The sequence below is a fragment of the Tachypleus tridentatus genome, chromosome 4 (genome assembly GCF_004210375.1).
Source record: "Tachypleus tridentatus isolate NWPU-2018 chromosome 4, ASM421037v1, whole genome shotgun sequence".
NCBI lineage: Eukaryota > Metazoa > Arthropoda > Merostomata > Xiphosura > Limulidae > Tachypleus > Tachypleus tridentatus.
This window is the reverse complement of record NC_134828.1, coordinates 111,852,929-111,868,250: the sequence shown is the minus strand read 5'-3', so window position 1 is coordinate 111,868,250 and position 15,322 is coordinate 111,852,929. Positions and strand designations below refer to the sequence as shown.

At 31.6% G+C, this 15,322-nt stretch overlaps 1 protein-coding gene across 1 annotated transcript; it reads left to right on the top strand.

Moving 5' to 3' along the window:
* The first annotated feature begins 9,094 nt into the window (after window positions 1-9,094).
* LOC143249882 (hyaluronidase-1-like) lies at window positions 9,095-13,072 on the top strand. Its single transcript, XM_076500475.1, has 4 exons — window positions 9,095-9,339; window positions 10,550-10,702; window positions 12,219-12,423; window positions 12,633-13,072. Exons 1-4 carry the CDS (start codon window positions 9,104-9,106, stop codon window positions 12,942-12,944), a joined length of 906 nt encoding a protein of 301 aa, XP_076356590.1. The 5' UTR covers window positions 9,095-9,103; the 3' UTR covers window positions 12,945-13,072.
* The last annotated feature ends 2,250 nt before the right edge of the window (window positions 13,073-15,322 follow it).

The following is a 15,322-nucleotide window of genomic DNA, read 5'->3' as shown; positions in this document are numbered from 1 at the left end:
GGTAATTGCTTCTTATAGCCTTCTCTATGAATAATATGTTTGAAATTACCAGAAAGAAGATGCCAAGATTGAACATTTGGTAGATGCTACAAAGTGAGATGGATAAAGTATGCCTACTCAGACGTTTCGCTCTTTTATTATTTTACAAATTATAAAGAAATGAGGCACATTTGGTGTTTCAGTGGTAAATGTACTGATTTAACAACAGTAAGATCGAAGATTGATTTCCCAAGATGGGAACAATAGATTGACCAATGTGACTTTGATATAAAATAAACAAATTTAAAAAAGTTATATCTGATCTTTATTCAAACTGTAAGGATCTAAAAATATTTTTCGTTCATTCACTAAAGAGCGTTAGCAGCTCGTTCATTAGATTCAGACGGTAATAACTGTTATAAAACGTAATAAAATGTGAACATTCCAGATGCAAATAATAAATCAATTTTGATTGCGTATGTATTTTTTTACACCCTCTGGTTACACAATTCTGATTGTTTTATAAAAGTGCTTATTGAAAACAATGCAAATGTAAACACGGCGTTTGTCTTAAAATCTTCATGGGTTAACCAATATATTTTCTATTCAATACAAAATTAATTTCACAAATATTTTTGGGTGTTAAAGACCCAGCCTAGCTGACGAACTCTGATGTTGTATTTAGTTTAAGGTCTTTCGGATACTGTTTGTGAAAAACAAAAACTCAATCTGATCTGATTGCTAATTTTGAAGATTTGGAACTAAATCCATAAAATACTAATTTGAACTTAATTTTAACTAACTTTGTGAAGCTTAGAAAACAACTTTAATACATTAACTTAGACAGTTTGTGCACTGCATTTAATACAATAAAGTGTTTTGTATTAGCTTTGAGCAGTAATTAATTAAAACATTAACCATAAGATGACTTAGGAAAGTCGAAATTTTGTTCTCTCCTTTATTTATAAAAGTGTTAATATCTGTAGTAGCCTTTCTGAGGAACGAAATTTAACTGTTGCATTCAAGTACATTGTTATATGAATTTTACCTGTAGTTCTACCTTATCATCGTCTTTAGACTGAGAAAGAAAAATAAAGCTAAGCACAATCCAGTAAAAGCAAATGTGATTCTGTCAATGCAAGTTTCATCCACTTTGTTTCTTAATAATAATCGTATTTGTTTTTCGTAAATTTGTGTAAATTCGCTATTTTGTAAACACACACAAGAGGAAATCTCATATTTATTATTACTCTTCTTTTTTCATGGAAAAATATTCTGTTATTAGTGAATGTAACTTCCTGAAACTATTTTTTTTGGGAAATAAATTTTTATTTGAAAATATAAATTCTATATAAATTTAAACATGTATGCAGCGCATTTGTTCTTACAACTATGTAGACAGTGAGTTCAGTATTTGAGACAGTGCACTTAAAGAAGCTTAAATCGACTGTGCATCTGAAATTAATATTTTTTTTTATTTTTCTCCAGTATTAAAAATTGTACATATAATTCAATACCATTGTTTTAAGTGTTTTCCTTTATTATTTGCATAAAGATTCATGTTTACATATCAATTTACACAGCATTATGTCTACTCCTATAAAGAACCGCTATTAGAAGGAAATTGTTTCTCGTGACCCTTTCATACCTGCCATATAATATTTATAAAACCTATCGCCAGATCACGCTACTTTCGTTGTATTTTTGATAAATGCTACAGCTTGAGATAGATAAATTGTGCATTCCCAGTGTTTTTTCACTCTTTCCTACTTTTACAAATGATAGAAAAATGAAATACATTTGATGAGCATCATAGGTATAAATAGTTAAAATAAGACGTCGAAAAAGTTAAAAAATGTAAATTGAGTTTGCAACAGCAAACATTAATTTGTGTACGTTAAGATTCTCAAAATAGCGTTTCTCGGACGATCAATGGTAAGTTTACCGACATAACAACACTAAAATATAGGATTGAATTTCCCGACGTGGGAACAATGTGACTTTATCTAAAATAATCAAACCGAAAAAAAAGTTGTATCTGATCTTTGTACAAACTATAAGGAATTTAAAATATTTTTCGTTCGTTCACTAAAAACCTTAAAGCAGCTCTTTCTTTACATTTAGAAGGTAATAAGCGTTATGAAACATAATAAAGTGCGAACATTTCATTATGAAACATAATAAAGTGCGAACATTTCAGATGCAAATAATAAATCAATTTTGACTGAATATGTATTTCTTTAACATACTCCGGTTAGACAGTTCTGATTGTTTTATAAAAAAATAATACTGATTGAAAACATTGTAAATAAAAACTAGTTTTACTCCAAAAAGCTTCATGGGTTCACTTATATATTTTTTAATCAATCTAAATGAATTTGACAAATAATTTTGAGTGTTATAGACCCAGCCTAGATGATGAGTCTTGATGTTATATTTAGCTAAGGGACTCTTGGATGCTGTTTGTGGGAAACATAAAGTCAATCTGATCTGATTGCTATTTTTGATGATTTGAAACTAAATGCATAAAATGCTAATTTGAACTTAATCTTAATTAACTTTGTGAAGCTTGGAAAACAACTTTAATGCATTAGCTTAGACAGTTTCTGAATGTAATACAATATAGAGTTTTGCGTAATGATTAATCAAAACGTTTGAAGGGTTGTAGAATACTAATTCCAATTTTCTTTGGATTATGAAAAGCCGCAATATTTAGAGGCTAAAGAAAAGCTGGAATTATCATTTTATGAGTTTAGAAAGATATGTATACGCCAGTTAGAAACTGTAATTATAATTAATACATTTAATGTAATAACAGCGTTGGTAAAATCTCACTTTTTCACTTTGTTAGTAATGATAAAAGAACACAAAACCGTGCATAGTTATCAGAGGAAAACCACAATAAATGGAACAAATTGTCAGAGGTATGACATTAGAAAGAAAAATTCAGACACATTCTTGCGTCCGTTTCAGTCTCATGTGCTCTTCTCTCAGGGGCCGTATAGGCGTTTATCAACCAATTTATGTCCATTCATGCGTCAGAATATCAAACTTCTCAAAGCTTGCTTCTTTTATGTGGTTTTTCACTTTTTAAGTATTGGTATTCTTATAAGCCATATTTTCTATGTAATGATTTAAATTTCAGTTATAAGCCGTAAGATATTAAAATAAAACTATTTATCAGTATTGATTTAAAATACCAAGAATGCTTCTAATTTGCTGCCAATTTTTAGAAAAAACCATTGAAAAAACGAGACAGTTGTGATCGGTAATTAGTTTTCATTTGATAGTATCATTTGGTTCAGTGAAGTATGTTGCTTTGATTAAAGATTTGGATCATTATTAATTATTGCGTATATATTATGTTACTTAATTGATTTGCTCTAAAATTATGAATTTATTTTGTTTATAATTAGTCGTAGCGAAACTAGTTATGTATTTTCGTCGCAATGTGATTTGTAAAAATGTTCAGTCATACAAGTTAGAACAGTGTGCAAATAAAAACAACGTTTAGAAGCGTTGAGTAAGAAATGAATTAATCTATTAAGTTCTGTGGACTGGACTTCGCATTGTTTTTATTAAATAACACTATGTAACACAAATTTTGTTTTTTGATGGTATATGTTATTTCGTAATTGCTTATGTTGCAAAAGTTCAGAATATGACCATTATTCCCTTCAAACGTTGCTCTTGTGACCTGGATAATTCGCACGTGTTCATTTATATAAAGTCTGAATAAAACAACATATAAATCAAGATTTACGTGTATTTATACTAAAGTTATACAAAAATGGTTAGAAGTGAGTAATTTTTCGAGATTTGCGACTGTAATGTAAATCACTTTCACGTATCAGCCCCCAAATATAGTCTCCCATCATGTTTTCGTTATACGCTTCCAGGTCACAAAAGCAAAGTTTGAAGAGAAAATATGTCTTTTCCATTTACTTTAAGCATAAGCAATGGGAAATAACTTTCTGCCCAGGAACAAGTAAAAGTAAAAATTATGTTACATAGTGTAGTTTAACAGAATGACATTCTTTAGGTTTTCACTTTAAATACAAGCCGCCAGATGGCAATAATGACGTATCAACCTTAGACAAAGGGAAAGAGAAGTTGTTGTTACTGTTTTTTGAATTTCGCACAAAGGTACTGGAGGGCTATCTGCGCTAGCCGTCCATCATTTCGCTGTGTAAGACTAGAGGGAAGGCAGCTTGTCATCACCACCCACCGCCAAATCTTGGGTTACTCTTTTACCAAAGAATAGTGGGTTGAGCGTCACATTATAACGCCTACACGGCTGAAAGGGCGAGCATGTTTGTCGCGACGGGGATGTGAACCCGCGACCCTCAGATGACGAGTCGCACGCTTTAACACGCTTGGCCATGCCGGGCCCCATGAACGTTAAAATGGACGTTTTTAAATATTGTGATATACTTCTGAGTTGTGTATCTCATAACAAAAAATATGGTCTACAATAAAATACATGTGTATGTATTCTTACAGAAAAGCCACACCGGGCTATCTCCTGAGTCCACCGAGGAGAATCGAACCCGTAATTTTAGTATTGTAAATCGGTAGTTTTACCGATGTACTAACAACAGACTATAACACACTACACTCTTCTTTTTACGTTAAATCAGTTTATAAATTTACATAAAACCATTCGCCCAAGTAATAAGATTAACTTTTAGTTTTGAGCTTTTGATAATTAGAGAAAAAACTAAATGCATTTTTATGAAATTATCAATACATTATAGTGCACGAGAAAATTATTTCATGTTTCTAAGTTGCTGCATTCTGTTTTCGATCTAGAACTCACACATTTGTCGTTTAAAACCACAACTGTTTATAGTTACAACTTACCAAGATCTATGTATTGTTGAACGTCTTCAAAGCGTATTTATTTAGATATAAGAGAGTTTTAGTTTTAGGACGTAAACACCAATGAAGCTATTAAAAGATATACGGGAATTTGGTAATGTTAAGCGTGACAACACAAACTGTCTTTACCAATTTCATCTCCCCTCTTCTTTGCGTGAGGTTGACACGTGTGTGACGCCCTCTGGCAACGTGCCTGACATCTGGCGTTTTAACTGCAAACAACGTTATAACATTTATATTACGGGGATCGCGCAAGAGTTTCATAAAAATATATATATTACATAGTTAACGAAAAAAAATTAAAATGTATTATCATATGAAAATTGTTCTTAGAAAGTACGATGAATTCTCCATATACGAACACTTAAAACGATCAACAATCAATAATATAAGTTCCCCATTAATGCAAGATTACTCCAAGTTAATCTTGGAAGCTGCATATTTAGTTGCAATATGAAATACGTAAAGCTTGAATCAGGTAACAAAACTCACATCATTATATTTTATATGTCCTTTACAACAGTTTACGATTATCCAATCTTAATTTCTCGCGAGCTCACTGTCATGAACCAAATGTTTGTTTCTTAAAGCCAGGGGTTGGTTTTGAAAATCATGTTCTACTTGGTACTAAAATATTCTTGTTGCATTATGGAAATGCTGTTTGTGACAGCTTTAGTTTTCTGTTCTTAGACGTTTTGAAAGGAAAATATGGTTGTTGTTTTTTCAAGTAGAAATTCATTTAATAACGTAAGTTTAGAATTATAACATTCTGTTTCTCTGTTCCTAATTTGTTTTCTAGTGTAACTAGATGTTATTCATTAAGAGTTCCAATTCTTAATCCAGTTTTCTCGCAGACATACTAAATCTATTGTTTCCTCATCCTTGCTTTATTATGATAGATATATGAAATTGTATATACGAGATGTAGAAATACAAATATCTTTGTTTATTGATGTTCATTAATTTAAAATATAAATTTAAACACAATAAATTAACGTACAAATTCCTCATCTTCAACTTGAGACTATTAAAAGGGCCTGGCATGTCCTAGCTCGTTAAGTCGTTCGACTCGTAATCCGAGAGCTGCGGGTCCGAATCCCGGTCGCACCAAACATGTCGAGAGCCTTAATACACCTGACCAAGTCCACAAGAACTGGAAGATTCATGATTAGACAAAAACACTTAATGTAGATAGAAGTAAAAGTAAAATATTTGTTAAACATATTAAATATATTAGACTGAGTAACAATACACATATAAACTAAAATATTAAAGTAATACTTATGAAAGAAAAGTGTTACTCATAGAGAAAATTATAAGTAACGTTATTGAAGAAATGATAAAAAAATCGCTGAAAAATAGAATTTTCTAATATTTTCAGAAAGATTGAATTAAAGTCTCGAATTTCTCACACACGAGAAATATTTGAGCTGGTCAAAACAAATCTAATATTTAGTGTGTTTTGGCCGAATTAGATAAACTTCTCATCTTAACTTTGTCTAATCTTCATCAGTTCATGGTGAGTCACCATTTTGCAACAAAACATATTTAACAAAACATATTGAAGGGCGGGGGTTAAGCAATAAGTCAGGTGATGTTCCTCTTTCTTGGAGACGGGGTACCATATGTTTCTGAACAATACCTATAATTCATCAAAACCAGCTGTCCTTTAATAACACTTGTTACATTAATCCTATAAATTCTGTAGTAGTCGACCATTCACAAGCATTAGACAAGATAAGTGTTTTCACATCCAACAAGTGTAGCATTATCTCAGACGAAGTAATTTCTGGACGAAAAAATTAAAAAAAAAAATCTTTCTATAAAATGCAGATAAAGCTTTCCTTGATTTGTTGTCTCATTTTTATATTACTCATAAGTCTTGATAAGTACGCTGCCTAAGAAGATGTAAACTTTAAAGTTTTTTGGAATGTTCCCTCTCATAAATGTTCAAACAAATATGGAATAAATGTCACCGACTCACTAAGAAAGTTTGGGGTGCTTGTGAATACTAAAGTTTAGAGGAGACACTATTACAATATTTTATGCAAAGGACCTTGGACTTTATCCAAGGATTGAAGAAGGTTCGTACATTAATGGCGGACACCCTCAGTATGTTTCATTTACTGATATGAAAAATAAGTAATCCCATTCTTGTATATAACTGGCATAATGTTTTGTAAAAAGAATGTTCCGAAAGGTAACACTAATTGACATACCTTCATAAAGTATCTTAATTTAATAAGAATAACAATACACCGACATATATATATATTACTGTTTCGTTGATAAAGTTTCTTTAAAATTATTGAATATTTTCTTTAGGTTCTCATTTTTATGTTCTTTAAGTTATTTTTCAATTTTCTTTAGGTTCTCATCCATAATATTCTACAGTTAATTTGAATGTGTATAAATATGTATATATACATTCATAAGGTGTCTCAAAAGTCATACAATTCCCAGCCATTGTAAAGTATCGAATATCTGCTGACGGAATAATGCATTAAGACATATCGAGGACAAATTCTTTACCGGACAATATTTTTACTTCACATAGTGTACTGACGTAAAGGTGAAATGAAAAACAATCAGAGATTATTTGTGAAACTATTGCTTTGAAATGAAATATTTCGATAGTTATAACGCACAGAGATATCACTCCATGATTATTTTATTTATTGTTTTTCTTATGTGTTTGACATAGATTTTTAACTGGAAAATATTTCGTTTTAATACATTATATATACAGAATGCGGACAAAAGAAAGTGGCTACCCTTGAAAATGTTGCTACTTTGTTATATTTTTTATTAGATAACAGAATTCACTCGACAAGATCTGTCCACATATGGTCTGAAATCCTAATTTTAACGCTGACTTTCGTAAATATCTGAATTTTTCACGATTTTAACTACATAAAAGGTATTGTTCGCCCACCGTAGTTTCTCAGGTCTTCTTATTGCAGTTAGCGTATATATTTGATAAAACAAGTTTATTTCCAATTATGGAACGTAAAAGTGGTCCTCATCTATCATTTTATTTGGTTTTTGTATTTTGCGCAAAGCTATGCGAAAGCTATCTGCGCTAGCCGTCCCTAATTTAGCAGTGTGAGACCACAGGGAAGGCAGCTAGTCATCAACACCCACTGCCAACTTTGGGGCTACTTTTCACCAATGAATAGTGGGATTGACCGTCACATTGAAACGTCCTTACGCTGAAAGCATACTTAGTGCGACCGAGACTCGAACCCGCAACCCTCGGATTACGAGTCGAACGCCTGAATACGCTTGGCAATGCCGGACCCTCCACTATTTACTACAGTTTTTTTCGAATATATATCGATGGTTAATATATATATATATATATATATATATATATACGTATACATACACACACAAGAAGTATCAAAAGCCTCAAATTCCTTGTTGTTGCACAGTAACTGTGAATTATCAAAAATCTGTTTACATAATACTGTTTAGACATATTGACGGTATTTTTTTCTTACCTGACGTTTTATACTAACATAAAGGTCAAATATTGCTTTGAGGTAAAATGGTTCGATAGTTATAGCTCACACATATACTGAGTTTAAACTGATATTCCTGAGCGAGTGGCTGCCATCCTTCTTTGTATACTTCAAAAAGTTTATCTTCCGTGTTTGGCATGCGATCTTTCGTTAGTCGGTTTAACGCATTCCATAAATTTTCAATCGGATTGATGTCAGGTGTACAAAACTTTTTATAAAAAAATGTAACTTAAATAACGAGAAATTCAAGTATTTACAAAAGCCAGTGTTAAACATAGGATTTGAGATAATCTTTGAATAAATCTCGTCGAGTGTGTTCTAAAATACATAATTTTAATAATTTTTCTGTTATGTCATAAAAGATATAATAATTAACATTTGTTCACACATTTGTCCCTGTATACATAATGAAATAAATAGCTTAATAATTATTATTAACATTAATTTTCAATAGACGATTAAACCCAGCACGAAACCAATAACGAACTTAATATAAAATATGCTCTTAAATTTTTTCTCAAAATCCACTCTTAGTTCTTATTATATATATATTTACACATATAGAAATTATTTTTTTAGTGAATCGATTATATATTATATAATATAACTTCTGAACAGAACAGTAAAGTTTGTTTTCTATTGATTCTCAGATAAACTCTATATAACAAACCAAGTAAGTTATAATTTTAGACCCCACCACTTTTATTCAGCTTAGTGATATGAATAAGCACCTTGAGAAGGCTAAGAATGATATTGAAACGAAAATACCAAGTAAAGATTTTGATGGTCTTGCCGTTATCGACTGGGAATCTTGGAGACCAGTGTGGGAGTATAACTGGGGCGGTTTTCAGCAGTACCAGACAATATCACGTGAGCTTGTAAAAGAACAACATCCAAACTGGTCAGCAGAAGAAGTGGACGAGAAAGCTGCAGCTGAATGGGAAGAGGCTACCAAGTAAGATTAACACTAGTTAACAGTTAACCTACTTGATGTGTCCATCACGAGGAATCGAGCCCCGAATATAGTATTATAAGTCCGTAAATTTACTGCTGTTCCAACGATTTGAATACATTGTTAGTACATTTTTTTTTAAATATCTAAATTGTTTTTTTTTGATATTGAGAATTCTACGCAACTCTAATATGAATGAAATTTCTTTCTGTGGTATTCTCATAAAGTATAAATACAATTTCATTATCTCTGTCCAATAAACAGATTTCCCTCGGTAACCGACATTTTGTAAATGTGTTTGAACAATTAAAGTGCAGATGGAAACCTCATCATCACAGAAGAAATGCTAAGCCTATTATACTGTCAACAATAATGATAATATATAGGTGAAATAAGACGAAGACAAATAATTCATTTAGAGGCCGTATTTTAACCTTCTATAGCAACTGTTATGAATGTACTAAAGTAAAAATGTGTTTTATTTCAATTCCTTACTTAAGTAGGTCTTTACCGCATAAAAAGTACGTCACTAAAGCAACATTATTAAATTGAGAAACCATCAAAGATAATATAATTAATTATTTACATTGTCCCTAGAAGTGAGAACCTTTAACTCCTGAATTAAAGCTACTGTATGTGTAATAAGAAAGAAAGATAGTTAGTGTGCGGTTACAGTGTGTAATATTGATCGTTAAAATGATCTTAGATTTGTGTGTTTTTCACTTATGGAAACAGCACTGAAGCATCTATCAGTTTAAAAGTCAACGACAGTGGACAGGAGAAAGAGGTCACCAAACTTCTAAAAGAAATTCTGAATCACGTTTTTAGAATGGCAAACAACCTTCAGTGCAAACAAAAACAACTAGTTCGAGTTAAAGCTAATGTGATTAATATCACACGTGTTTCATTTTAAAGAATGATTTCATAACCGAAGCAACTAGTATTGATTGTTGTTAGTTTCTAACATATATATGTTTAGGGAAACTGAAAATTTCAGTGATGTGAATATTTTTACCTACAATATCTACCGTTAAACTTTCAATACAATTAAAAGTCATGTTGAGAGAAAATCTCAAATTGATTTTCAATACATAACTCAGTTTATATTATTGAACTAGATTGTGTATTTATAGTTATAAGATTGTGTTTGCGTTTTATTGTAGAGAGGATTTTGTTTTTATTAATAATATACTTTTTTCTTTCGAAAAAATAGGGTTTGGATGCTTGATACGTTACTAATGGGTAAAACTGAACGCCCTGTTGGTAAATGGTGCTACTATTTATTTCCTGACTGTTACAATTATAAAAATAAAGATCAGCCAGATGAATACTTGTGTAGAGAAAGTGTTGTAGCTGGAAACAACAAGTAAGTGGCATGCTTACATTAAAGTATTTACGTATGAATATCCCTTCCAAAAATTTATATGTAAATTTTTGCTTAATTAAATAACTAGCTCGAAAATACGACGTTAATCATTAACTATATAATACAACTGTGATTAACCTTTGAAAAGTGTATTGTTGTAACTATGACTATTGTTTTATAACTGAATTGTTGTAGAAGTGTGTATCCTTTCAGAATTAGAATGTGGTAACTGTGATGAGCCTTTCAGAACTGGGTTGCTGTAACTGTAGTCGTCCTTTTTGAATTGGATTGTTGTAACTGTATTTTATTTCCTAAATTTGGAATTTGTTTGAATTCGTGTTTGCACAAAAATGTTAGGACATTTTCAATGTTTTTTAAATTGTTTTATTTTATTTTACATGTTAATGCGTCCGTTAAAACTAATTATAAAACACTGCAGATGGCAATATAATACATTTTACTAAGATATATGAATCGAATTTATTGTTAATTCAAATGAACAATGAATATAACTTGATCTAGTTTTTATTATTTTAATTAATACATATTTTGTCGAGTTTTCTATATGGGAAAATATGCTTTTCTTTTATTATGTTATACGTTTATTTACTGATTTATACTGAGAACTTCAAATCTAATGTTGAAAAGTCTCATCACGTGAGGGCTCGAGTATGGAACGTATATGATCATATCTAATCATCACCATTTATCGTCGCATTATAAAGAATGAAATCACGTGATCCTCAGAGTACAAGCCAGACATCCTAACCACCTGGCCACGCCAGGCTCATAAAGTAGTGAATAATCAGAATGAAGAATTCTTTTACACAAATTTTGCAAGCATTTAAACTTATTGACTGATTTCCTTATTTCAGTCTTAATGCTGAGTCGGAAAATAGAACATATCTGTGGGGAGTTTAATCTAAGATAGTTCTAACACAATGCTTCTGTTTCATACTGAGTCACAACAGCAGTATGAAACAATTCTAGTGTGTCACCTGTTTCTACAAATGGTCATAGTTTAAGCTAAGTTTTAAGATGTTATGATTGAAAGTAAAAGGGAATGTAAATATAAAAACTGAAAAGTGAGAGTAAACAAGAATATGTAACGGCATGTGAATCCACATTCTGTCTTTCTTATCCACTGCTAACAAGGTATTTCGGACAATACCAGGACTCATGAGACTAACTTACGCTGTTCTAGCACTTTATAAAATAATTTGCTTACATTTTCTGTAAAATTAGTTCAATATTTTATGAATCAATTAAAAGAAATATTTGATAAAACATCTGATGTTACTCAGTCTCATGTTTCTTGTTTGCATACGTTTAACTTTTGAAATGTATTTAGTTTATGGTTGATGAATATTTAGCTTTCATATTTTAGTTCTGTAAAACAAACTTAACCACTTTTGTTTTAGTTAAGTTAATTATGTCTCAACACTAAAATTAAAATTTATAAAGACTGAAATAATTATTGGAAATGTTTAAAGTTTAATCTTAATGTCTTTATCAGATTAAGGTGGCTGTGGGAAGCAAGTACTGCCCTCTGTCCGTCAATTTATCTTCACAACAAGCAACTGGATGCGACAAATTTCACACAACGTATTTGGTTTACCCACGGTCGTTTGGCGGAAGCTTTACGCGTCCGAAGTTCTGATGTTCCTATTTATCCATACATAAATTACTTTCTGTACGGTAGTGACTCAACTGTACCTGAGGTTAGTTTTCTTTTCGTTCAGTTCTGAATCCAAAAACATATTTTGATTGTCAAAATTTTTCATAATTCTTTCAAATATTCACTATAACTTGGAGCTTCTACATAGATGAAGAAAAGCATATTTATAATTATTCTTTAAAAAGTGATTTATCAGCACATTATAGTGTGTGTATGTTGTGTATATTAATACTGTTCTTCTCGTTTCTTTAGGAAGATTTTTACCGAATGATGGCTCAGACAGCAGGCTTAGGTATAGAAGGTGTTGTAGTTTGGGGATCTTCGTTTCATGTTGCCAGTCAAGAAGACTGTAACACATTGGACGAATATGTAACGTCTGTAATTGGTCCAGCAACACAAACAATAACAAAGAACGTCTTAAAATGTGCAGAAACTGTGTGCAAAGGACAGGGTCGCTGCGCCTGGTTGGCCAACCCCTACTCAGGATGGCGAGAATTAACGAATCCAACCGACCCTCACTTTTCGTTTAATGATATAACGTGTACTAATGTTTCTAAACAGTAACTTGTAAACTACAGACTGTAACTGCAGGTCTAATTAAGTATAATTTTATTTGTTAAGGGTCTTTACTTGTACTTGCACCAACCTGAGCACGTTGCTTTAAAATAAACCACTGCTAGTCAGAAAACAAACAGTTATTGATTACTTCATGATTAATACTAAACATATTTGATTTTCATGTGTACTATTATCAGAAGATCAAATAAACACCTTGATGTTGAAATGCATTTACTAAACGCAATAAAATACGTATCAACTATATAATGAAATATACAAACCGAGAACAGAATTAACAAGGTCCTTACGAGCCAGTGGGAAACATTATTGTTGAAAACTATCCAATCCGGTTTTTTTAATTTGAGATAAATTACTTAGGGATTTTTACAGAAAAAAGGTAGACACTTCGTATAGTCACTTACCGTTGAGACTGAAAATGTTTGATTTTAGGAAAGAAGGTGACTGAAATCCATCAATGTATCACGGGCTAAACGGCCAAACACAAGAATCATGGAAGTTTCAAAATAACACACAGTTATTCAGGAACTGGTTAGAACCACCTTGGTAAATATTGTGCAGCAAGATCTGTACAATAATTTGCCTGTAGCTACTTTCAAAGTATTCCTGTCTGCTCATGCTACTGCTGACTATTGTGATGCTTAAACCTTCCCGACCGAATCAAAAGTGAAATCATTCGAATCTCAGTTGAAAACTAAACATTAAGAGGTGAACAAATAAGGCATACTTGCAATATAACAGATACACTCGTTATCTTCGTCCATTGTGCAAAGTAACCCATGTCTTTTGTTATTCACAGCATTCGCTGACAGTAAAACACAGACATTTTTCATTCATTCAGTAAAGTGTTTGAAGTTGATGATGCTTTCAATACAGATTCTCAGAATCGCTGCAATGTCTCATCGAGCATAAAAGACACAATTTATTGTAAAAAGAAGAAACAAAGCTAGTAAAACAAGTCAGACTTCAAAAGTTGTTTGAATCATGCGTTTGTGATACAATTGAAGAGAAACTAAATAAAAACTAAATAAACTAAAACCAGGCATGGAACGTATATATATATATAATATGTCACACTTTTCTTCTTCATTCTATTTTTAAGGCTTATTCTAAAGCCAACAATTAAAGTTAACTTTAAAACCAATAACCTTTGAAACGCAACTGTTTATCAAAGAGTTTGAATGCAACTACAAGAAATAGTATATAGCACTTATTTGAAAATATATCTTGAATTATAATACAGCCCTTTAACTTTAAAGAACTTAATATGAAATAACATTTAATTATGACAAAAAAGAAACACTTTGTTTGTAGTTGATAACCATGTGCGATAATACAAACTAAAAACGAAAAAAACAGCTTTTATTTGTACGTTAAGATAAAATACTTCTTCAAAAAAGAAACCTTTCGTAAACCAAATTGTTTATGTTATCAAATAAAAATGACACCAATGAAGTAGATATATTTACAAGTTTTAAATAACAATTATAAAAATGCAATAGTAAAAAGAGTAAACCATTTAACACAGAAAAGCATATAATATACCTTTAACAGTGATTTACATGAAACATTCTTATATGTAATGCTTAAATACGTACTCACAAGTATAAAAGTAAAAGAACACTCAGAAGATAGTCCCAGGCGGCTTTGCTAGAAAAAACACACATAAGAAAGTTAAACGGAACAACAAAAAGAAAAATGTAAAGATATATCACCTATTTTAGGGATTGCGTGTATTTGTCTCATACCAAAGCTACATTGGGTTATCTGTCTTGTCTAGCGAAGGGATTCGAACTCCTGATTTTATTGTTGTAAATCTGTAGACTTTCAGCTTTCCAGGCGGGGGCGGATCGGCATGGCCAGGTGGTTAAGGCACTCGACTCGTAATCCGAGGGTCGCGGGTTTGAATCCCGGTCACACCAAATATGCTCGCCCTTTCAGCCGTGGGGGCGTTATAACGTGACCATTCTTTGGTAAAAGAGAAGCTCAAAAGGTGGCCGTGGGTGATGATGACCAGCTGTCTTCCCACTAGTCTTACACTGCAAAATTAAGTACGCTTAGCATAGATAATGCTCTTGTAGCTTTACGCGAAATTCAAAACAAACCAAACCCACCGGGGGACACCCATTCTAAGAGAGGACAGACTAACAGCTTTTTTTAAACAATCATAGGTGTCACAATCTCAACTTGAATCAAAATATGATGTTGTCCTTATCGCGAAAAGACAATTTAACAAAACGAAAAAAATGCACGTGTTAAAATCAAGGTAAACAGAAAAAAGAATAACAAATACTCCATAATGAAAGAACAAAATTAGGGCGTTAGGAAACGATAGCCATAACATAAGTGAAACTAAAAATGTCATA

Coding starts and splice junctions, on each gene's coding strand:
- LOC143249882 (XM_076500475.1), top strand. CDS start 9,104: ATGAATAAGCACCTTGAGAAGGCTAAGAATGATATTGAAACGAAAATA. Junction 9,340..10,549: donor GAATGGGAAGAGGCTACCAA/GTAAGATTAACA, acceptor TCGAAAAAATAG/GGTTTGGATGCTTGATACGT. Junction 12,424..12,632: donor GTGACTCAACTGTACCTGAG/GTTAGTTTTCTT, acceptor TCGTTTCTTTAG/GAAGATTTTTACCGAATGAT.